Consider the following 25024-nt stretch of genomic DNA (forward strand, 5'->3'; position numbering starts at 1 on the left):
CAGATAGGAGAGGCTGGTGGGCAGCCTGCTGTTGAACGGCGATTCAGGTTGGGGCCCGAGCAGCCCTTTGCTGTTCACAGAATCTGAGACACCCCCCACCCCCTGCCCCAGTCAGCCCGACCAGCTGACGCAGCTTCCCAGAAAGTCCATCTTGTCAGGTTGGAACAGCAAGAGTGACCTCGCTCACTGGGTCTCAAGCTGTAACGTGCGTGTGGACCCCTGGGATCTGGTTGAACGTGACCCTGAGCATCTGCATTTCCACCAGCCCCCGGGGGTGTTCCTGCCGCCATGTGGGGACCGCACCAGGCTGCGATTCCTTCCCAGTCCAGGAAGGCTTCCTGGAGGCGCAGACCTGCAGGAGAGGGGAGATGAGAGGGAAGACCAGGCAGCAGAGCTGGGGCTGCAGAATAAGAGGAGTGTGGGAGAGTCTGGCAGTGAGGTTGTCTGGGGGCCCGGCCTTGGAGTGGGCCAGGGTGGGAGGCACAGACAGGCCCGCGAGGCAGACCCGAGCAGGGCAGCCGGCCAAGCCTGCCCCACCCACGGCCCACAGGGAGGGTGACAGTGATTCAGGCTCAAGGCTGGGGACCACACCCGGGTGAGCCCCAGGTCCTTAGAAGAGGGGTGTGCCTCCATGGCTGGGGGCTGCAGGGGGGCAGGGGGGGCTGGCTCATGCCAGGTCCATCTTCCCATGACCAGCGGTGCCAGGCGTGCCTAGGACAGGGAGGGTGGGAGGGGCCCGCCCTGTGCCCCGGGCTGTGGGAGGGCACCTAAGCCGGGGGCAGAGGTGGGAAGGGGGTGGGCACCCAGAAGGAGGAGGACAGGGGACGTGGTAGTTGAGGTGCCGGCAGACACCCCCAGGCTTGCAGATCCAAACAAGCTCCTTCCATCCTCACAACAACCGGGGGACTGCTCATGGCACCCCCCCGACAGGCAAAGAAACGGAGACACAGGAAGGTCACCAAGCGAGTCGGTGACAGAACTGGGATTAATCTGGGGCACCCGGCTTCAGAGGCTGCTCCCCTAACAACAGGATCTGGGGCACGGGTGGCCCCCCCCCAACCCCGCCACACCCAGGTAATGGCCCCACAGGGGCAGGACCGGGTCTGAAGGCCCAAACAAGTCTCACTGTCAGCTGGCAAAGCGGCCATTCTCCTTCCGGGGAAACCGCTTTCCTCCTGGTCCCCCCGAATCATCCACTCAGGGCCTGCAGCCCGCGCCTTGTCACCAGCTGAAAACTGTGACTTTCCAGGACAGACTCTGCAGGGCGCCAAATAGCCAACTGCCCTGCCCCAGGGCCCCCGAGTTTCCATTCCCTTTCCCAGCGGCAAGACTCTCTGCCCTTTTGACAGGCCCTGGGGATGGGTGGCATAGCCTCGACTCCCTGGGAATAAACGGTCATTCATTCATTCAACAAATTGTTACTGAGCACCCTGTATGCCAGCCACGCTCTTGACGCTGGGGATTCAGATGGGAATTCAGAAAAAAAGACAAATCCAGGATCTCTTAGCACTTACAGTGAGTGCAGAGAGACAAAGAAACAAGATGAATGGTGAGAACACACAGCATGCAGAAGACAGTATGGCAGGGGAGGGCCCGGCTTCTGGGCCAGGGGTTCCCCCACCCCCAGGAGGTGAGGTTTCCTTACCAAATGAGAGTCTCATTTTCATCTCAACAAGGGCCACCACTGCGCCCGGGGAGCCCCTTCCCTGCGGGCAGCGGGTTCTGATCAAGGCCCCACTCAGCCACTTTGGTTCAGCACAGTTACATCTTACAACAGTCACATCTTAAAGTTACGAAGACTGCATCCTAGTCCTCCTCATAGCCAGCCTCCCTTTCAAGTCCAGCTCTCCCTCCCCTCTGCCAGCCGGGTAGACCTCTGTCTATGTCTATGTACACGTCTGTGCACCCGGGTGTGTGTGTGTGCATGTGAGTGTGTACCTGGGTGTGTGTGTGTGCATGTGAGTGTGTACTTGGGTGTGTGTGTGCATGTGAGCGTGTACCTGGGTGTGTGCGTGCATGTGTGTACCTGTGTGTGTGTGTGTGTGCATGTGAGCGTGTACCTGGGTGTGTGTGCATGTGAGCGTGTACCTGGGTGTGTGTGCATGTGAGTGTGTACCTGGGTGTGTATCTGTGCATGTGAGTGTGTACTTGGGTGTGTGTGTGCATGTGAGCGTGTACCTGGGTGTGTGTGCATGTGAGTGTGTACTTGGGTGTGTGTGTGTGCATGTGAGTGTGTACCTGGGTGTGTGTGTGCATGTGAGTGTGTACCTGGGTGTGTGTGTGTGCATGTGAGTGTGTACCTGGGTGTGTGTGTGCATGTGAGTGTGTACCTGGGTGTGTGTGTGTGCATGTGAGCGTGTACTTGGGTGTGTGTGTGCATGTGAGCATGTACCTGGGTGTGTGCGTGCATGTGAGTGTGTACCTGTGTGTGTGTGTGTGTGCATGTGAATGTGTACCTGTGTGTGTGTGTGTGCATGTGAGCGTGTACCTGGGTGTGTGTGCATGTGAGTGTGTACCTGGGTGTGTATGTGTGCATGTGAGTGTGTACTTGGGTGTGTGTGTGCATGTGAGCGTGTACCTGGGTGTGTGTGTGTGCATGTGAGCGTGTACCTGGGTGTGTGTGTGTGCATGTGAGTGTGTACCTGTGTGTGTGTGTGCATGTGAGTGTGTACCTGGGTGTGTATGTGTGCATGTGAGTGTGTACTTGGGTGTGTGTGTGCATGTGAGCGTGTACCCGGGTGTGTGTGTGTGCATGTGAGTGTGTACCTGGGTGTGTGTGTGCATGTGAGTGTGTACTTGGGTGTGTGTGTGCATGTCAGCGTGTACCTGGGTGTGTGCGTGCATGTCAGTGTGTACCTGTGTGTGTGTGTGTGCATGTGAATGTGTACCTGTGTGTGTGTGCATGTGAGCGTGTAGCTGGGTGTGTATGTGTGCATGTGAGTGTGTACTTGGGTGTGTGTGTGTGCATGTGAGTGTGTACTTGGGTGTGTGTTTGTGCATGTGAGTGTGTACCTGGGTGTGTGTGCATGTGAGTGTGTACTTGGGTGTGTGTGTGTGCATGTGAGTGTGTACCTGGGTGTGTGTGCATGTGAATGTGTACCTGGGTGTGTGTGCGTGTGAGTGTGTACCTGGGTATGTGTGCGTGTGAGTGTGTACCTGGGTGGGTGTATGTGTGCATGTGAGCATGCACCTGGGTGTGTGCATGTGCATACCTCTGTCTGTATAGTAGTGTCTGTCTGTCCACTGGTTCAGTGTTTGTCTAGTTTCTCTCTCCCCAGTCCAGGAATACATGGGCCGCTGCCCCTGTTGTGTTCCCAGTTGTGACCCTGACAACAGGCAGCGCCTGCAGAGGCTCTGCGCTCCACGCACGCAGGTTGGGTTCACAGAAGGATGGACTTGATGAATGAATGAGCCTCGCGGTGGCAACACAGAGCAGGCCGACCTGGTGCTCACACAGACCACGTGAGCGAGGCAGGACCTCAGCCTTTCTAGAGCAAAGTTGTTCCATTTCTAGTGTCCTTGTTCTGGGTTGATTCAGCGCCTTGGCAACCAGCCGAGAGAAAGCTCTAAGTGCCGCTCTGGCGGTGTTTTCCCTCCCAGTCAGTAGCTGATGTTCGAATGGTCAAATCCCGCCCCAGACCTGCTGCCCAAGAACACTCTCTTCCTCCAGCCACTCGCCTTACGTGGAGGGCCACTGGCAGCACAGATGACCAGGCCCAGCGTGGACGAGAGATGAGGAAAGCAGCCCCACAGCCAAGGGGCGAGGCTGCCGCCAACCTGAGCAAGCCCAGTGGAGACCCCGTGGGCGGCCCACCCCAGCTGAGTGCCCGGGAGCCGCGGGATCTGGCAGCAGACAGACCTGAATGCTGGTCCACACACGTTCTCCCCCAGCAGGACTGCTCACACATGCTTTGCTTCATAGAATCACAAGTTATTCAAATATTTGTTGGCTAAAATATGGAAGCAAGTTCTTTAAAATATGCTTTTCTTGGTTTCTATAAGACACCCAATTTGGTAAAATGTGTACTGTACAAATAATTTAAATTCATAATCAAAGCAGCCAAGGTCCTGCCTTGCCCGGCCTTGATGAGTCACCCAGCCTTTGTGAGCCTCAGCTCCTCGTGTATAGGACTTTACCTGTGGGTCCTGACTCGAAGTGGAACTGTGACGCGCAGGTGCCCGGCCACAGGAAGGGCCCCAGTGGACCTAACATCGCTTCTGTCATTGCAGAGCTGGCTTGGACATTATGCCCCCTGCGCACCACCACCCTGGACTGTAGGGAGGAGATGTGAGGCCGGAGGGGTGGCCGTGTGTCACGTTTAGAGGGAAAAACTTCTTGTCCATGCGGAGCAGGAAAGGGCAACCTACTCCAGTATTCTTGCTTGGAACATCCCACGGACGGAGGAGCTTGGCGGGCTACAGTCCATGGGGTGGCAGAGTCAGACACCACTGAGCGACTTCAGTCTTTGTCAAGCACCGAGCAGAAAAGTGACCCCTGTATTCACTCTCAGCAGGCTGCACCCCGAGAGCGCTCCTCTGGGGACTTGCAGGGGAGGGCGGGGCAGAGGAGGGGAACGCGCCCACGATCCCGCTCAGGAGGGCACCAGGGCCTGGGACCCCCGCGGCCTGTCCGTCCTGGAGTTTGGAGAGCCCGTCCCCAAGGGCTCTGGAGTCTGCGTGTCCCCTTCTCCCTCCGTCCTGTCTGAAAGCTGCAGAACGGCCTCTCCTGCTCTGTGTCCACACCGTAGGCCTGGTCCCATCGATGTTAGGAGTCTTCAATTTAGGCATCCTGGGATAGATCTAGGCTCTTTTAGGCCTAATGAAGGAGCAGCTCATGAGTGGTAAACATTTTCAGATGAAACTAGCATTCAGTGACGACCTCTCTCCTACTCGGTTGTTGATTTCCATGAGTCATAATTTTCCTGTGTCAGATCTGTTGTGGGGATTATGAAGGAGCCAACATTTAAATCTTTGCCATCTGTGTATTCGTTGCTTCAGTATTATGAATGAGCCACAGTTTTCATGATTTGGGAAGAGTTATCGATTTCATGTATCAGGTAAAGGATTTGCAATGATGATAGGCAATTAAGATTACAGTGACGGCTGGTAAACCTGTGCGTCGGCTGTACTTTACGTTTCCATAGCGAGGATCTTCGAGCGTAGGACATGCTGAAGGGCATCCGTGTAACCATTCTGGGTTAGGGGCACAGGTTTCCGCTCCTGAGACGTCTGGTTTGAATGCAAATGCTTCTCAAGTAACGCGGGTGATCAGCGTGACTGCTGATCCTGAGATGGATGAACCCAAAGACGAAATGTCTCCTGCTGTTTGTGGATCAGGGTGGGTTGAGTAATAGAATGGCTCCCTGAGAGGCCGTTTTGCACTGCGGGAATAAAGTCATATTCACTGCTGCAAATACACTTGTGAAGTGAATTTCTACTCATGTTGATTTAAGGGTACGGCCTGAGGAGAGTGGAAATCAGTGTAGGAAGCCTCCTAGGACAGTGAGGACTGGTCCCACGACCTTCCCGAAAGTCAGACACGACTGAGCGACTGAACAACCACAACAAAGGAAGTGAGCTCACCCACAGTGTGGATCATGGAGGACGATGTCCAGGGAGAACTGGCCAAGCCGATTCCTGTCAAGCCACCTCCTGTGCAAAGGGAAAGAAAGCCTGGAGCCCCTGATGCAGGGGGAGCGCGTGTAGCATCACCTCCTCGAGGGACTTGGCTGGTGGCACAGTGGATATGACTGTCCGCCAGGGCAGGGGACACGGGTTCGATCCCTGATCCAGGGAGATGCCAGGGGCCGTGAAGCAGCTAACCTGTGCATCACACTACTGAGCCTGTGCTCCGGGGCCCTCACCCTCGAACAAGAGACACTCCCCCCACCCCGCGGTGAGAAGCCCGAGGACCACAGCCAGAGAGCAGCTCCGGGACGGCAGGGACACGCTGTTACCCAGCATAACTTCTTCCACGGATCAGTGTTTTAGAACAATGGGTGATGAACCATTTTGACTAGTTGATCTAAATGTTAGTCACTCAGAGGTGCATTTATTCTAAAGGATCACCCTAACCAAAACTGACTTCTTAACAAAAAAATAATTTTATTTTATATTGGAGTACAGCCAACTAACAGTGTAGTGATAGGTTCAGGAGGACAGCAAAGGGACTCGGCCACACATGTGCCTGAATCCATTCTCCCCAACTCCTCTCCCATCCCGGCTGGCGCGTAGCGTTTGAAGAGTTCCCTCTGCTATGCAGTAGGGCCTTGTTGGGTATCCATTTTAAACATAAGTGTGAGTAAAATTTACCTCTTGAAATTGGCTTCTTGAATGTCTGCGCTCTCTTGAATTCTTTTCCGATGACCTCCCCTAGGACATTTCTTGAGGGGAGGTGGTTTAGAGCCCCGCAGGTCTTGTGACTATTAAGGGCCCATCAGCCCAGGTTTTAAAGTTGTTGTTACAGCAAATGGCCACAAGATGGCACCATTCCCACTCTTTAATTTAATTTTTGTCTTGGCGCAGAGTTGGTCGGATGTTGCGTTTGTGCCGGGTGTACGGGAACTTGATTCATTTATACTGAGACGCGTATCCTTTTCTTTTCCGGTTCTTCTTCCATACAGGTTATTACAGTGTGTTCAGCAGAGTTCCCAGTGCTATTCAGTAGGTCCCTTTTGGTTATCTATTTGATATGCATTCTTGTGTATGTTTTAATACCAAACTCTTAATTTATCCCACCCCCCTAACTCTGCAGAAGGACAGATGAGTGGATAAAGAACATGGGGTGCATATACACAATGTAATATCACTCAGCCATCAAGAAGGAGGAGAATGCCTTTTCCAGCCACAGGGAAGAGGCTAGAGATGATCACGCTGAGTGAAGTAAGTGAAATGGAGAAAGACAAATATCACATGATACCACTTCTCAGGGGGGTCTCAGTTCAGTTCAGTCGCTCAGTCGTGTCTGACTTTTTCTGACCCCGTGGACTGCAGCACACCAGGCTTCCCTGCCCTTCACCAACTCCCGTAGCTTACTCAAACTCATGTCCACTGACTCAGTGATGCCATCCAACCATCTCATCCTCTGTCGTCCCCTTCTCCTCCTGCCTTCAGTCTTTCCCAGCATCAGGGTCTTTTCCAATGAGTTGGCTCTGCATCATGTGGCCAAAGTATTGGAGTTTCAGCTTCAGCATCAGTCCTTCCAATGAATATTCAGGACTGATTTCCTTTAGGATTGACTGATTGGATCTCCTTGCAGTCTAAGGGACTCTCAAGAGTCTTCTCCCAACACCACAGTTCAAAAGCATCAATTCTTCAGCACTCAGCTTTCTTTATAGTCCAACTCTCACATCCATACATGACCACTGGAAAAACCATAGCTTTGATTAGATGGACCTTTGTCAGCAAAGTAATGTCTCTGCTTTTTAATATGCTGTCTAGGTTTGTCATAGCTTTTCTTCCAAGGAGCAGTTCAGTTCAGTTCAGTTGCTCAGTCATGTCCGACTCTTTGTGACCCCATGGACTGCAGCATGCCAGGCCTGCTTGTCCATCACCAACTCCCAGAGTTTACTCAAACTCATGGCCCTTGAGTCGGTGATGCCATCCAACCACATCATCCTCTGTCGTCCCCTTCTTCCAAGGAGCAAGCGTCTTTTAATCTCATGGCTGCAGTCACCATCTGCAGTGCTTTTGGATCCCAAGGTGGAGTCTAAACATGGCTAAACAATGGCTAAACAAATGAACTTTACAAACGAAAAAGAGCCTCATAGACTTAGAAAAGAAACTTATGGCTACCACAAAAGAAAGGTGGGAAGCCAGGAGAAATTAGCTGGTTCAGATTAACACATGCACACTACTATTTATAAAATAATCAAGGATCTGGTGTATAGCACAAGGAACACCACTCAACACTCTGTAATCATCTATATGGGGAAAGAACCTGAAAAAAGACATATATACATCTAAGCAAATCAAGTTGCTGTAGATCAAAAAGGAAAAAAAAAAAAAAAAAAAAAAAACCCAGGACATTGAAAGTCACCTATAGACTGCAATTCCAAATACACTGAAAAAAGACAACCAGGCGCTGACTCTCCGTGACCCCGGAGTGTGAGCAAGCTCGGTTCCCAAGGCGTGGGGCTGGGGGCGCTGAGAGGGTGTGCCCACCCACGAGTGCCTCTGATGGCCCTGGAGGGCCTGCTCCCCCGGCTTGAGCGCACAGTGTCCAGATCGGGGCTGGCCCTCCTGCGGTGAAGCCAAGCTGCCGCACCCGCACGGGGGTGGGGCCCCGGTCTCAGGGGAGGGGCTTCCCACCTCCAGGCTCAGTTAGGGTCGCCTCACCTGTGATGCCAGCACCGACCCCACACTGCGGTTGCAGGGATGGGATGTGCTGGGGGATAAAGGGGCAGAGGGAGGAAGTCTTGAGACACAAGGCTTAGGGTTTTGTTCTGGCACATTCCGCTGGAACTGACAACCCAGGCTCTGGTCGCCTGAGTAACCAGCGATGCGCCTGAGTCAGTGCTGCCACCCCGTGGCCGTTTTCCATAACGACAACTTTGACACCAGTGTGCGGCTAAGTCGCTTAATCCTATCTGACTCCTTGCGACCCCATGGACCACAGCCTGCCAGGCTCCTCTGTCCACGGGATTCTCCAGACAACAGTACTGGAGTGGGTTGCCGTGCCCTCCTCCAGGGGATCTTCTCGACCCAGGGATCGAACGCACATCTCTTACGTCTCCTGCATTGGCAGGTGGGTTCTTTACCGCTAGCCAGCTGGAAAGCCCTGAAACCAGTCCGATGGGCTCTGAATATTCACGAGGGCTGCCAAGCTGGAACGGACTCCTGCCATGCTATGCTCGGAAACGTCCTAGCATAGGTCGTGAGAGCCGGTCCTGGGAACTAGATGGACACAGGGCAAGTACACGTGAGGGAAGCAGTCACACTTATTTTCCCACGGGTTTTATGTGACCCAGGGTGCCCGCCTCAGGAAATTAAGACCCAGAGAGGCGGCGAAACCTAAACACTTTTCTGTCGGGTTGAACGAAGAGGGGCAATTGTGGAGAAGGAACCGCAGATGTGGGGAGGCGACGGATGAGCGTGCTGCTGAACAAAGTCTGTGTGCGGACATCTCTCCTCCACTCTCTGCCCTGACAGCAACGACATCACGCTCCTTCCAGCAGACGGAGGACATCTTCCAAGGGGGGTCGGGTGGGGGAGAGCTGTCCTCTCCTGCTTCCAGGAGGAAAGAGGGGAAGGCTCCGCACACCTCCGGCACCTGCTGTATTGAGGGGCGGGGCGGGGCGGGGGGATTGTTCTGTTTTGCTGATGCTTTTTAAAGCAGCTCAGGGACTTCTTGGCTGAGAATCCGCCTTCCGAAGCAGGGGACACGGCTTCGATCCGTGGCTGGGGGACTAGGCCGCAGGGCGACTGAGCCCGAGCACCGCCAGAGGGAGCCCTGAGCACCACCACGGCTGACTCCGTGGCCTGCAGAGCGCGCGCCCCCAACGGGAGAGCCCGCCTGGCGCACCCAGGCTGTCCGTAGCTCCAGGCAGCCCGCTGGCTTCTTTACGCCCAGGTCTCGCTTCTGACAGGAGGCGGGCAGCTTCTTCTGACCTAATGAGGCCGAGCGGGCAGAGAAGGCAAGACGGCAGGGGGCAGGGAACGGGTCTGTTCTCTTCTCCTGTGATGGGAAGGTGATTCCGCTCTTGCTGGAAAGGATTTGATCTCTCCGTGAGCCACCCAGCAAGATGTCCACCGAGAGGAGGATGAACAAGTCCGGGAGAAGGTTGACGGTGGCAGCCGGGGTCTCCTGAGCAGTGGTCTTGGGGGAGGCACACCACACCCCTGGTCTCCGGACCCCCGTGTCTATGGCCGGTCTGGGGGGCAGGTCATTTTGAATGCGCTGGGCCACTCTGGGGCACTGTGTCCAGCCCACCGGAGCGGTGCTGTTGTGCCCACGTAAGAAGGGGTCAGCGGGGCGGCACCGTGCAGAGAAAGGAGCAGGGCCGCGTCGCGGAGCTAAGGCACCTCTGAGACCGCGGCTCTCTGAGCTCGATGGGGTCGGAGACCAGCTGGAGGTCTGTTTGCTTGTCTGCTGGGGCCGGGGCGGGGGACTGTCATTCTCAGCACCGAGAATGTGAATGGAAGGCCCACCCTCAGATCGCACCTCTGACCAGGCTGCATGCATACCGCAGGCAGCCCGGCACGTGGTCAGCTCCCGGAGGCGCCCCACGCGCCTGTGAGGGAGGTGGCACGAGCCCCGCCCCTTCTTCCTTTGCTGGGGGCGGGTCTCCTGGTCTGGGGCTGTGCCCTGTGGCACCTATGCCAGTGGACCCGACGCTCAGAGAGTGGTGCTCCCTGGGTACCTCAGGCAGGAAAGCAAACTCAGACCCAGAGAGACTGCCCGTTCCCGAGAAAACAGCTTGTCAGCAGGGCGGTGTCTGGCTGGTCTCCTGGGGCAGGACGCTTGCAAGTGTCTCTGCACGCGGTCCTGCACACAGGCTGCACATTCAAGAACGACAGGAGCAGAGTCAAGCTTAACGAGTCATCGTCCACGTGGGGCTCCCTGTGGCCCCTCAGCTCACACGTGCGCCGTGCCGGCACCATGGGGGCCTCCATCGCCCACCCTCCTCGTCCCCCAGCCCCCCCTCCATGACAGGTGTTCCCTGGTGGATGTGAACCTGCCACATCCGCACACAGGCCCGGTCATCCAATCACATTCCTCTAGCCCGGACATGGTCCCCACACTTCCAGGCTCTTGACCAGCCAGCCAAGGTCTCCACTGCGGTCACGGGTCAGCAAGGGTGTAACCGCAGCCCACTCCTAGACCAGCTGATGGCCTGACACGTCCCCCCAGCACGTTCCCTCATCACTGTCTTTTGGAGCCACTGGTGAGTGAGGTCCCGGAGACATTGCGTCTGCATTTCAGTAGGCACACCTACAAATTTAGCCAGTCCACCATAAACCATGGCTGCTAATAGATACTACGTGTATACCTATGGGAAGGGTTGATTTTTTAAACTGACAATCAGGTATTGCTGAAGAGCAGCTGGAACTCCCATACAATGCCGGTGGATGTTTAAAATGAGGCGCCACTTTAGAAAAAGTTTAGCAGTTTCTTGTCATCTAAACCACACACCATATGACACAGTATTGCAGTCCCAGATGTTTATCTGAGAGAAATAAAAACACATTACACAAAAACCTGAAAGGGAAAGCCTTTAGTGGCTTTATCTGTGATTGCCAAAGCCTGGAAACAGTCCAAACATCCACCAAACTGTGACTGCAAAGACGCTGCGGTCCATGCACACTGAGCATCACTCGGCAGGGAAGACGAAGGAGGCACCGAGGTGCGCGCGACAGGGTGATTCTCAGCAGCACAAATGGGGAAGAGGCAGGCTCAGGCGGAGACAAGCGGCGCGGCCCCACTGCCGGGACTCTCGGGGCAGAGAACAGCTGCACGGTCGCCAGGGGCTGGAAGTGAGGCAGCGGGTTGGATCCAAGGACACACGAGTGTCCTGCCAGGCCGCGGCTCAATCACAGTGGTGACTGTGCGCCTGGACAAGTGCAGTGAAAGTTAGGGAACGCTACAAGAACGAGGCGGTTTTACTGTGTGTAAATTACGTCTTAATTTACAAAAGGGATAAAACACAATGAGACACCAACAAAGCCCTGCCGGGATGGCTCACACTGAAGGACTGAAGTCTCAAGTGTGGCCGAGCACGCAGCTGGTGGGAATGCACAGTGGTGCAGCCACTCTGGAGAACAGCCCAGCCGTTTCTTACGAAGTTAAACCTGCACCTTCCACACAAACCAGCCATCGCACTCTTATTGACCCAGAAACTTGCCCGTGAATTTCTGGAGCAGCTTTATTCACTGTATTCAAACGCTAAAACAACTGAAATGCTCATCAGAAATCATAGAAAGATAAACATAGGTAAATTCTAGAAAAGGCAAACCATAGTGATAGAAACCGTAGCAGTGGTCCTCCAGACCCGGGGGTGGGTGGGCCGGGAAGGTGGACGTGGACCGCACCGGGCACAGAGCAGCTCTCAGGGACCGCTCTCCAACTCGACGGTGACGCAACGCCACAACCGTTCACATTTGCTGAAGCTCGGTGAGCCGCATGGTAAAAGCCGTTTGTGAGTTATACGTCAACAAAGCTGACTCAGAAACTGAAAAACTAACAAATTATTCCAACAGAATGGTACAGCTTAGGCACAAGGTTAGAAAACCACCCCCAAGAAATAGGGGATGAAACCTAAATAGGGGTAGAAACCCCTGTGATTTGTCACAGAGGCGGCACTGCCCCAGGATGTGTGGGAGAGCTAGCGGGACTGGAACCCGAACACGGGTTCCTGCCTGAACACACAGGAGACCAGCATTGTGACCTCGGAGCTGGGGGAGGGGGACGACGTGAGGTTACGCAGAGTGCAGTAAAAATAGATCAGCAGAACGACACGAGAGTGGAAACAGCTGCAGGCTTATGCCCTGCCTGGATTTTGACGAGATGCCAAGGTAATTCAGAAGGCAGGGGAAACTGTTTTCCAAAAATGGTACTGAAAGAGCTGGGTATCAATGCAAAGAAATGAACCTCGACCCCTACCTCACACCATACACAAGTATGAATTTGAGATGGACACAGACCTAAAGTTAAAAACGAGCACTATATTCTGCACAGTGAAGGAAACCACGAACAAATGAGACGGCAGCCCCTGAACAGAAGGTATTTATTTGCAGGATATTTATCTGGTAAGGGGCTAATATCCAAATACATAAGGGATTCATTTAATTCCACAGCAAAAAAAAAATATTAATAACTCAATTAAAAATGGGCAGAAAAAAAAAAAAATGGGCAGGACCTTTAGAGACATTTCTCAAAAGCAGACATTGCGAATGGCCAACAGGTACACGAAAAGATTCTCAACATCATTAGTCATCTGGGGTTTCCTGCGTTAGGCATCTGGAGTCTCAGGCAGATTCTTTACCAACTGAGCTACCAGGGAAGCTCTCGTTAGTCATCAGGGAAATTCAAACCAAAACCACAATGAGATATCACCTCACTTCCGTTAGAATTGCTTTTACTAAAAAAAAAAATGAAGCTGAGTCTCGGCCAGGGATTGGGGGAAAGTGAGCCCTCGCACTCTGTTAGAGGGAACATAAATTGTTACAGCCATTATGGGAACGCCTCAAAAAATTAAAGCTAGAACTAACTTATGGTTCAGCAATCCTATTTCTTGGTACTTGTATATCCAAAGGAACTGAAATCAGGATCGCAAAAAGATACCTGCACTCCCATGTTCATTGCGGCATTATTTAAGAAAGGAAACACCCTAAACATCTACTGAGAGAGGAGCAGATAAAGAAAATGTGGCGTATAAACATTCAAGGGGGTATTACACAGCCTTTAAAAAGGAGGAAACGCTGCCGTCTGTGACAACATGGGTGAACTTTGAGGACATCAGGCCAAGGGAAATAAGCCAGACACAGAGACAAATACTGCATGATCTCATTTATATGTGGGATTTAAAACAGTGAAGCTCATAGAAGCAAAGGATAGAAACGTTGGTTGCCAGAACCTGGAAGAGGGGAAGGGGGGGGGAGGTCTTATAAAAGGAGCAAAGATGAATAAGCTTTGGAGCTAAAGCACAGCAATGTAGCCATGGTCACCAACGCTGTGTTTTATGCATGAAATTTGCTGAAAGAGCAGATCTTAAAGGCCTTCACCGCAAAGGAGAATAAACAAAAGACGAGAAGAGAAAGGAGAGGAGGAGAGAAGCCGCAACCACGTGAGGTGACTGTAGTAATTATTTCACAGTGTAAATCTGTATCAAAGCATCAAGTTGTACACTTAATACATACAATTTTTATTTGTCAGCCATAACTCAATAAAGCTGGAGGGGGAAACCAAAACTGTAAAACTTCTAGAAAGAATCATAAGAGAATATCTTCACAACTCTGTAGTATACAATATTTCTTAAACAGGATTTTAAAAAGCACTGATCATAAAAAAAAATACATTGAACATCAAAGTAATACATAACTATTTAAAATTTTTAAGTATTTTTATTTATTTATTTTGGCCACACTTTGAGGCATGTGGGATCTTAGTTCCCCGACCAGGGATCGAACCTGGGCCCCCTGCAGTGGAAGCACAGTCTTAAGCACTGGACCACCAGGGAAGCCCCTACACATAACTTTTTAATGCAGGGGAAAAAAATGTTCTAGAGATTCTCTAACCATCCTAACTTCAGAACAAAGCTTTTAATGGCTTTTGTTTGTTTGCTTTTTTGGTTTTTGACTCCCAGAGGAGAAAAGGTGGGGGGAACTTAGAAGATGATTCAAAGAGGGGAAGAGAGGAGGGGAGAAAAGTCTTAGTTCAAAAAGTTCTGTCCTGTTAGAAGACTACAGTTCTTAAGTAGATAGACTTGTCAAAACTGCACTATTATGGATAAAGAAAATGTGATAGATACACAGAGACATGCAGAAAGGAATGCCATTTGGCCATGAAAAGAAGGGAATCCTGCCATCTGTGACTAGGACAGAACTTGAGAGCACTATATTAAATGAAATAAGTCAGACAGACGAAGACAAACTTTGTACGATCTCAGTGGTCTGTGAAATCTATAAATAAACAGCAGCCACAGAAGAGATCAGACTTGGGGCTACCAGAGGTGGGGGTGGGGGGGGGTTGCATTAGAGGAAGGTGATCAAAAAGTACAAATTTGCAGGCATCAGATCAGTGAGTCCTGGTAATGTGATGGACAGCAAGGTGACCATAGTAAATGCTACTGTGGAGTATATTTGAAGGCTGCTGAGAAAGTAAACCTTAAAAATTCTCATCACAAGGAAATTCTTTTCCTTTTTTTTTCTTTTTTGGTATCTGTATGAGGTGACAAATGTTAATTTATGGTGGTAATTATTTTGCAGTTTATGTAAGTAATTATTCTGTTCACCTTAAGCTGGGGAGGGAGAGAAGAAAGAACTGAAATACATTCTTAGGAACAAAAAAGGCCAGAGAAAGAGAAGAGAAGGGAACTTCAGAGGTCTGGGTAGTCCTGGGCCCGGGGGAGAATTGGAGCTTTGGGACCAACCTGTGATGCTTAGAGACCCCGCAGGCAGCCCGGGACAGGGGGCAGGATGGGAGCTCTCCGGTTGGGGAAGGGGTTCTTCAATACCCACCTTCATCCACTGACTCAAACTGACAGTTAACTTCCAGACTCCCGGGCTTGAGACAAAAGCCTGGAAAGCTGGCTTGCAGACTCGACCCTGGCCTCACCCAGAAGCAGGTACCTGCCTCGAGGATGGGGTGCTGGGCAGCCCCCGTTCAAGGTGAACAAGGGTCGTCAAACAGGGTCCCCCAGGAGGGATGCCCAGGTCCGGCCACCTCGGAAGAGCCCTCTGGGCCCCCATCCTGCAGCATTAAAGGGTTTTCTCCTTGATCTCAGGGAAATCTCTAGTCTCTGATAAACCCTCAAAGCACCTTTTCTATGAGACAAAAATCTCCATGTACATAACACTCTCAACCCGGTCAAGATGTCACATGATTAGGAATTTCCAGCCACTTAAGGTTTCCACCCTTCTGACCAGCAGGGGACAGGAGAGAGACGCGTACTAACCAGCTTCCCTCAGTCCCTCTGACTTGACTCAGAACCTCGTAATCTGTCAACCACAATCCCAGGAAGGAGCAGACTCAGAAGGCAGTGAGAGCTGACAGAGGAGTCCCAGTCACTGGCCGGTCACACCCGGGCGGAGACGCCAGCTGAGCCTGAGGTCTGGGGAAGGCCTGATTAACACCTGGCCCTGCCTCTCCTCTTGGCAATGCGTCCTTCGGGCAGGGTCGCCGCTCCAAGAGGGAACACAGAACAGACGCTACTCCCGTCTCAGCTGGAAGCCCTGACGGAAGGGAGGAAGGTGGGGCTGGACACGGCCAGCCCCCTTGGCCTCTGTCTCCCCGAGGGCTATCAGCAGGGGCAGGTCAGCAGGGCGGAAAGGCTCCGGGAGACTCCGGGAGAGGCGGGAAGGAAGCGGGAGCCGGAGCTTGCCTGGCCCACACCTGCCTGTCTCCGCAGAGCTGATCTAGGCCCGCGCTCCGGGCGCCGCTGCCTGTGCAGGTACCTCATGGTCGTCGTGTCCCTGGTCCTCCTGGGCTCCTTCCTCCAAGAGAGGCTTGAAGAGCATCTTATGTACAGTTTACTGGTGGTGAGTCCCCCCGGGGGAGCTCCGACGACGGGCCGGTCCTTCAGCGGGGAGTTTTCCCAGTTTCGCAGACACCCTATCCTCACCGTGCGCGCTCTAAGGAGAAAGCTCTGGAAGGATCAGGAGAGGGTCAGAGATAGGATCAGTGCTGAGCCAGCCTTGACACAAAGTCGGGGTAAAGGCGAGGAGGAAGGAAGGGCATTCACGTGCGCAGGGGCTGCCAGGACCCGCCCGCCGGGAGGGCCACCCGGGGGCCACATCCCTGAGCCCCGAAGGAACCCCCCAGCAGCGGGCACCGCTGCACCTGGAGGAGTCCGAGTCCCGCCCGGGCCACGCCCGGTCCTAGAGCCCACGCTGTTCTAGAAGGCCTCAGAGCAGCCCGAGCTTAGCGTGGGGCGGGTGAAGGAAGGTGCTTCGGAGACGTGTATGCAGTCGGAACTGGGTGAATCAGAGCCGACCACAGGCCCAGACGCCAGCCTTCAGCGTCTGTCGCAGAGCCCAGCACGGGTGAGCCGAGTTAGGTGACCTTTGCCAGCCAGAGGGTGGAGGAGTCAGACACAGGCCAGGTGGAGGCAGGTGAGTCTCCATGCTGCATAAGCCAGGCCCTTCCCGTCGGCCTTCTGCACAAGCTGGGGCCCCCCTACCCCTTTTAGAGAGCCCTGTGTGTGCCCATGATGAGGGGGGTACCAGTTGGCCACATCCCGGGCTTGCCTGGCCTGGCTCGAAGGGGAAAGCCTGGGGCTGATGCTCATCTTACTCTGAGCAGGAGGAAAAGAAGAAAATACTGTGGCAACTCAACCAACAGCAAATCAGCCCCGAAATCAAGAACCGTCTGCAGGCCTTCAAGGACATGCAGAAAACCTCCCAGGGGCTCCAGCGCGCCAAGTACAAGCTCCTGGCCGGGGGCCCTCCCCACAAAAAGAGTGAGTAGGTGCGAGGCTGGGAGACGGCAGACCGGGGGCACAGACCGGCCAGGAGAAGCAGGGCGGCCAGGACACAGCTACGGGCGGGACGGAGGATGCTCCAAGGCTAGGCCGGCTGTGGAGTGCGGGGCGGGCGTCTTTGCTCCGTACCTGCCGCCCCCGGACGAGTGACATGCTGAGAAGCACAGAGCAGCCGCTTAAGGACGGTCCCTCAGGGAAACTCGCTCAGGACAGGCCCCGGGGAGGGGGCAGGCGGGACAGCGCCCGCGGGGAGGTGAGGAGAGCGCCTAGCCAGACGGGGAGGGGGCAGTGAAAGCGACCCCTGGGCTCCGCACCGCCAGGCCCCGCGGGTCTACACAGGTTCCCGGACAGCCTCCAACCCAGGTCTGGCAAACACACAGCCACTGGGATAACTCTGAGGTCAGGGCCAGCAAACATCCCGTTGGACCTGGCAACCTTCTCCATCGGAGGGAGCCTTATCCTTCAAAGGACACCCCCCACACCCCTCGCCCCGCCCCGGCCAACAGCCTTTCCAAACAGAGAGGAGAGCAAGCCGCATCCCTCTCCTGCCCGTCAGCTCTCCCCGGGAACGGACGTGGGCGCTCCTCTCGGGCCCCGGCCCTTAGGGCGGCCGTGGGGGGAGACCTGGGACCTGCCCACCCTCGGGAGGTGCTAACAGCCGCCCCCCGCCCTCAGAGCTGCTGACGGTGGGCGTCTCCTCGGCGCTGCATCCCCACGAGAGCCGCCTCCTGGACACCCTGCGCTCCCTGTTCCAGGCGTCCTCGGGCCCCGAGCTGGACCGTGTCGTGGTGCTGGTGTCCCTGTCGGACTCCGACCCTGAGCGGCTCAGCCAGACGGTGGCCAACATCTCTGACCTCTTCCGAACACACATCGAGGCCCGGCAGCTGCTGGTGGTCCAGGGCCAGCTCGGCGGGCCCCCTCCCCTGGGCACCCTGAGGCCCGAGGACCGCCCCTCACCCTGCGAGGCCTTGTACTCCGCACAGAAGGCCGACCACGCCCTCCTCATGAACTTCGCTGCCAACCTCTCTGAATACTTCCTGATGCTGGACGACCAGGTGCGCTGCATGCCCAAGTTCATTTCCAGCATCTACCAGACGCTGTCTGCTTGGAAGGAGCTGCCTTGGGTGACCCTGGAGTTCTCCAGCCTGAGCTTCGCGGGGAAGGTGTTCCGCTCCAGCGACCTCCCCCGCCTGGCCTCCTTCCTCCTCGTCTTCCCCAAGGACACCCCCACGCACTCGCTTCTCTCTGAGTTCCCTCTTCTCCTGGCCCAGAACACACCGATCCGCTTCGGCTCCTCAGTCTTCTACCACGTGGGCAACCTTTCCGGGCAGGAGAGCGCCTGCTTCCCTGCAGACAAGGAGAAGGTCTTTGGCGAGCCTGACAACCCCACGGCCAGCGTGCGCACGGACATGGTGGTGCTGTCCACCAACACCCCGCAGTACGCCTACACCCTGAACCGGGAGAGCTTCGCCACCCTCAGCCCCGTCCGAGGGAACCACCTGACGGTGATCCTGGAGGAGCCCCAGAAGGTCGTCCGGATCGAGGTGCTGACGGGCTCTGACAAGGAAAGCAAGTACCAGCTGCAGCAAGGGCATGTGGAGCTGGGCTACGGGCCCCTGGAGGACCTCGGGGGCTGTGCTCGCTACACCCTGCTCGGCCCAGTGGTGGAAGGACGTCTGGACCAGATGGTGTCTTATGAAGAAGACTCCCTGGAGGCGCTGGGCTGCATCCGGCTGCTGGTGCTAGAGGCCCAGGAGTCCTGGCTTCTGATCAGGCAGATCAGTGTCTGGACCACGGAGTATGAGGAGGAAGAGGAAGGGTAGACAGCACCGCGGGAAACCGGGAAGGGTGGGGCTTGGGGATGGAATCGGCTCGGCTGGCAAGAAATAAAGCTAGAAATTGGTCAAGGCCTGTTTGCTCTTGAGCTGGGCAACCATGTAGTTTGTTCTCCTACCTGGGACACTTTTGAGAGTGACAGTGAAAGGAAGCAACAGTAAAACTACACAGGACAGCAGACATAAACCAGGACTGCCCCAGGCAAGCTGAGAGGTTCTGTCACCCCAACTCTTGATTTTTGTGGGCTGCTTCAGAGAGGAGGTACAGTCCAATGAGGGGCACCAATGAGACAACATCCTCTGGCTTCCGGGGGCCAGAGAGAGGGAGGGAGGCACCAGGAACTGCCTTGGTTCTCATCCACACACAATTATAACAGCCCAAGACCTTTCCAGAAAGCACCTGTCACTCCACCACGGTCATGACAGCAGCATGATCATGCTGGTGGTGGCTCACATCCACACACCTGTCTTGGTCAGTTCAGGCTGTTATATTCCAGGGGTTATAAACAACAGAACTTTACTTCTCGTGTGCTGGAGGCTGGGAGTCCAAGGTCAATGTGCTGACAGGTTCAGTGCCTGGGGAGGGCCCGCCTCCTGGTTCACAGACGCTGTCTTTCTGCTGCATCCTCACACGTGCACCAAGGGGGCAGGGGGCTCTCTGACTTCTTTTAGGAGGGCACTAATCCTATTCACAAGGACCCCTCCCTCAAGCCCTATTCACCTCCCAAAGGCTCCACCTCCTACTGCCATCCCCTTGAGGGTTAGGATCTGAAGGGATGCGTTCTGGGGTCCGGGGGTACACATGTCCACCACAGGAAGACCCAAGCCTCTAGTGTCAAGGTTAAGACCTTGCTGGAGGAAAGTCTGCTTAGCTGGGACTCAGGAATGGACGCTTCAAGTATTCATGAATCTGCTAGAACTGTGTTTACATTTGTGCATTTTTCTAAGGAGAGGGCAGTTTACTTTCACCAGAGCATTGAAATGTCGCCTATCTGCCTCATAAAGTTATGAATAGCTGAACCAACAGCTATAACCTTCTAGAGGAAAGACACAATATGTAACTTAGAAATCTTTCTATTCCCATCGGAAAAATAAGGAGTCAGAATTACACATTCCTGCCTGTATCTATTCAGGAAATATCTGGGTACAGACTCAGGGTTAGTAGTAATAATATGAACCAAACTTGAGTGACACCAACAAAGAACTTAATGCAAAAATCAATAATTAAAATTGAATGCAACATAGGAGCCAGTTCTCTTTCATTTGATGAACGAAATTGATGAAGTCCAATAAAAACATAAAGGAAAGGGTGTTGTAGGGGTTTGAGGGGGTTTCAAAATTTTTCCTGAAGTTAACTTTTTTAAAAAATAGTGTTTGGATATAACTAGTTGCCTCTCCCTGGGATATTTATTCAGCCACTGCGTTAAAAACTAACATCATGGACGACCATGCATGCGTACGTGCTCAGTCACTCAGCTGTGTCCGACTCTGTGCAACTGTGGACCGCGGCCCGCCAGGCTCTTCTGTCCATGGGACTCTCCAGGCAAGAATACTGGAATGGGTTGCCATTTCCTTCTCCAGGGGATCTTCCGGAACCAGGGATCAAATCTGCATCTCCTGCACTGGCAGGCAGATTCTTTACCAGTGAGCCATACATCTAAAAAAGATAAAAAAACACCATGTTCCTTGCAATATGTGTTGACCAGTAAAATGAACGCAAAGTCTTTGCGTGAATTTCCATTTATAATTTTGATAAGGCTTTTTTCAGCTGACAGAAACCCTTTTGGCATTAGCCTGATAATTCTTCCTTACCTTGATATCTTGCTGTTGCTTTCGGTCAGCTGCTATGTGTATTTTGTTCAGCTTTTCTAGTTATCTGAAATAAGAAGTTTCAAATTACCTGATTGCTATTATAAAAAAAAACTTTTAAGTATGACTTGAAAAGATCTTCAAGACACAACCATTAAACGAAAATACTCAGGCTTCATTACAATATTTTCAATACAGAATTTATTAATTTATGCAAAAATATCTATATGTTTCTATTCAGTGTAATCACAAATAAAGAAACTACCGAAGATTTTGCTACTGGCAGTTTGCCTGACTATGAACCCTTATATTAAGCCGGGCTACCCTGGTGATCCAGTGGTTAAAAATCAGGGGACACAGGTTTGGTCTGTGGTCCGGGAAGACCTCACATGCCTAGGGGCTACTCAGCCCGTGCACTGCCACTCCTGGAGCCTGTGCTCCCCATCGGGAGAAGCACCTCAGCTAGAAGAGCCCCTGCCCGCTGCAACCAGAGAAAGCCTGAACGCAGCGAGACCCAGCACAGCCAAAAATGAACAAACACATAAACTTTCTAAACAAAATAAAACGACTAGATACACCACACATAACACCTAAAAGTTGCTGCTCTGTGTATTCAGTCCAGTTCAGTCGCTCAGTCGCGTCTGACTCTTTGTGACCCCACAGACTGCAGCACAACAGACCTCCCTGTCCATCACCAACTCCCGGAGCTTGCTCAAACTCATGTCCATTGAGCTGGTGATTACTGGGATGAAAACAATACATGAAATTCTCAGAGACCAAATAATTAAACAAAAATGGGACTCCAGATAGGTAAACGACTTAAGCTGGTTTCGCCCTGAGGAAATTCAATGTCTGTGATAGTAGGTGGAGTGGGGTGCAAGCAATGAGCAAAGGACAGGATCACCCAGGGTTTCAAGATATGGGAGACAATCAACTAAGCCACAATACCAAGAACTACACATTCAACACAAAAACTAGAAACATGCATTAAAACTGACCAGGCAGCAGCTCAGCAAGTCCCAAAGAACTGAAAAGACACTCCAAGGTCTCTGGCAACACAATTAGCTTCTAACCCATCTGGTTTCTAAATTAATGACCAAAAGAAAGGTTTTTAAACCCGTATTTTTAAAATAAACACATATTTCTAAATAATTCATAAGCTAAAGAAAAATCATTATGGAAGCTAATATATTTAGAGCTGAATCATAATGGAATTACTAATAGGAAAACTTGGGTCATGCAGTTAATCCTGTTCCAGAAGGAAATTTACAGTCTTAAGTGAAAATACATGAGACTAATAAATAAAATAAACAAGACTAAAAATTTAAAAGGTAAGCATCCATCATAAGAATTTAGTAAAAATAGAAGAAACAAAAAAACAATGAAAATATAAGGAAGGATGTCTTCAATATTGGCCAAATTTAACAGCATATGAAGAAGCATCATAAGGAGAAAAGGCAAGCTACACAGTGGGAATATTGTTAACCTGTAACAGATGAAGAATATCCACCCAGAAATATATAAAGAACTAGTAGAAATCAATGAGAAAAAGACAGGCAACCCCATGAGCTGAAAGCCTCAACAAGGAACCCTGCAAATGAGGAAGGGTTTCACAAGGAGGTCCTCTCACTTTTCCTCGAAGAACTGCAAATAAACATCAAAATGCCTGAAGTTAAGAAGTACCTCACGTTGGAAAGAATGTAGAACAAGGGTTGGTAAACTACAGCCAACCCTTTGTTTGTGGACCAAACACAGCCCATGGACTGCTTCACCAATACAGCTGTATCGGAGCACGGCCATAATCACTTTTCTACACACTGTTTTCTACATAATCACTTTTCTACACACTGCTGCAAAGCCAAGTTGAATAGCAGTGACGGATACTCAAAATCTAGAACATTTACTGTCTGGCCCTTTAGACAAAGTGTTTCTCAGCCTCCGATGTAGAGTAGCAAGAATTCTCGTCTCTACTAGTGGAAGGGCAAACCACCACAACTGCTTTAGAAAACTGTTTGCAGAATCCACTGCATCTAACACCGTGCACCTACCGATGGGGCAATTCCATTCCTAGGTACACACTCAACAGAAATCCAAGTGCCTGTGCCCCAGAAGACATGGAGGACAATGTACATAGGAGCATCATTTGTAACGGCCCCAAACTGGAGGCCACCCAAATGAACATCAGTAGTAGAACAGGTATTTATTGATAAATTTGATCTAATCATACAACGGAACACTAATCAGCAATGAAAATGAATAAACTATGATCACAACAATACAGATAAATCTCACAAACACAATGCAAAACAGAAGTTAGATACAAAAGACCACATACTGTATGATACCATTAATACAAATTCCTAAAGGACCGCAAAACCAGCAGTCACCCCCACGTCATTTGAGGCTGATAGCCAAGTCTTACCAACTATAGAAGCTTCTCCCACCAGTCACTTTGCTCAAAGGAGAAGCCCAGCAGAGTCACATAAGAGGAAAATCAATGGGACACAGAGACAATCAGTGTCCTTCAGAGTCACTGAAGGTATGAGGACTTTGACGGAGAAGGGAGCTCATCTCAGGAGGATGGAGTTAGGGAGCTCTTCTGAGCCTGGAGCTTCACCACCCATTGTCCAGTCTAGTGAAGGCCATTCTGAGGGGCTGGATGGTGGGGGGTGGGCAGGAATTGGGTGACTTATCTCGTGGGGAGCCTAGAGGTCGGTGCTCATCACCTGAGCTGGTGTCCTTTGGGTCACTTGGGAGTGTCTCTCTGTGTCCAGCTCCAAACTGGAGAGTCTGGCTGCCACCCCGCCCCCCTCCACTAGAACAGGCCTCTGACTGCTTTTCTGTGGGGTCTGGAAGGGGTTGAGTATCAGTTCATCTGAGGGGTTCTGGTAATGCTGGATGAGGATCCACTATCTGTTTTTGTAAATAAAATTTCACTAGAAAGTAGTTACTTTCATTCATTTATGTATTATCTGTGGCTGCTTTCATGCTACAGCAGCAAACTAGAAGAGTTGCTACACAGACTGTATGCCACCAAAATATTTACTGTCTGACCAAACAGAGAAAGGATGCCAACTCAGACCCACACAGAGGAAAGACCATGTGAAGATACAGTGAGAAGATGGGCATCTACAAGCCAAGGAATCAAGCCTCAGGAGAAATCCAGGGCAAATGCCATTCCATTTGGGAACTGCGTATTAGAGAGGACGGCCATCCTGGCCAATGTGCGCTCCAGGCTCTCAGCATCTGTGTCTGACTCCTCCTGCCCCAGGCTTCTCCTGCCAGCAGAGCTCAGCTGCAATCCCTAACCGAGCATCAGTACTGTCTGCTGAGTCACTGCAGCAGCTGACGCCTGTTGAGAGCTTTGCTCTGTGACAGGCCACATGCTAAGTACATTACACGCCTCACTCAGGTCTCACATCAACCTATGAACTAGACAGACAATAGCACACATCCATCTGTAGACAGGAATCACAGAGGGGTTGAGTAAGTTGTCCAGGTTCTGATTCAGTTTAGTCTACCCCCAAAGCCAGGTCTTCAGCCCTGGAGGCAGGAGAACCCAGATCCCGGTAAGAAGCTTGTGTTCAGTCCTGTCCGACTCTTCTGTGGCCCCATGGACTGCAGTCCACCAGGATCCTCTGTCCATGGAATTTTCCAGGCAAAAATACTGGAGTGGGTTGCCATCTCCTCCTCCGGGGCATCCTCCGGGCCCAGGGACGGAACCCGCATCTCCCGCATCTCCCGCGTTAGCAGGCGGTTCTTGACCACTGAGCCACCCGGAGAATCTTGACCTGGACCCAAAGTGAGCTCCTAAACGGGCCTGGTGGCCGGGGGGCCTGGCCTTGCGAGCAAAACCAGTCACGGAAGCAGACGACGAAGCTGCCCCTGTCATCCCTGAGGAGGTTCGGCCAGGCTGTGGATCCTCTGGTCGAAATTCTGCCTGTTGAGAAACCAAGGAGACTGCACGACCGTTAGTTACCGGCGGGCCCTCCAGGTTTTACTCAGCCTGCCTCTCGCTGAGCGTCTGCACGCTTGAGATTTCCAGCTCTCGCGGGGCGTGTGTCTACGTTTGACAGGACTCTGCCTGTTGGAGCCGGAGCGGTCCCAGGGGCCACGGACCGAAGGCTGGGGGAGGAGGGGCTGGAGCGGCAGTTCCTCCGGGTAGGGCTCCGGGTCTGAGGGAAAGGGGTGGGGCGCCGGTGGCCACGCCCATCCGCCCCGCCCCGGGCCTCTCAACATAGG

At 52.6% G+C, this 25024-nt stretch overlaps 1 protein-coding gene and 1 long non-coding RNA gene across 3 annotated transcripts; one reads left to right on the forward strand and one right to left on the reverse strand.

Moving 5' to 3' along the window:
- Window positions 1–14105: 14105 nt before the first annotated feature.
- Window positions 14106–20235, forward strand: LOC122708221 (alpha-1,6-mannosyl-glycoprotein 4-beta-N-acetylglucosaminyltransferase-like). 2 transcript variants are annotated; one of them, XM_043924424.1, is made up of 4 exons: window positions 15842–15972; window positions 16068–16197; window positions 16961–17117; window positions 17814–20235. In XM_043924424.1, the coding sequence occupies exons 2-4, from the start codon at window positions 16117–16119 to the stop codon at window positions 18959–18961; spliced, it is 1386 nt and encodes a 461-aa protein (XP_043780359.1). In that variant the 5' UTR covers window positions 15842–15972; window positions 16068–16116; the 3' UTR covers window positions 18962–20235. The 2 variants fall into 2 exon arrangements, with proteins under 2 accessions (XP_043780358.1, XP_043780359.1); XM_043924423.1 differs by having other exon boundaries at window positions 14106–16197.
- Window positions 20236–20574: 339 nt separating this feature from the next.
- On the reverse strand, window positions 20575–24993 carry LOC122707672. The gene is made up of 3 exons (XR_006344882.1): window positions 21373–24993; window positions 20786–20849; window positions 20575–20630 (listed from the first exon to the last, which is right to left on the reverse strand). It is a non-coding gene; the product is annotated as an uncharacterized LOC122707672 (long non-coding RNA).
- Window positions 24994–25024: the final 31 nt, after the last annotated feature.

This window comes from Cervus elaphus, chromosome 14 (assembly GCF_910594005.1).
Source record: "Cervus elaphus chromosome 14, mCerEla1.1, whole genome shotgun sequence".
In the NCBI taxonomy this organism is placed as follows: Eukaryota; Metazoa; Chordata; class Mammalia; order Artiodactyla; family Cervidae; genus Cervus; species Cervus elaphus.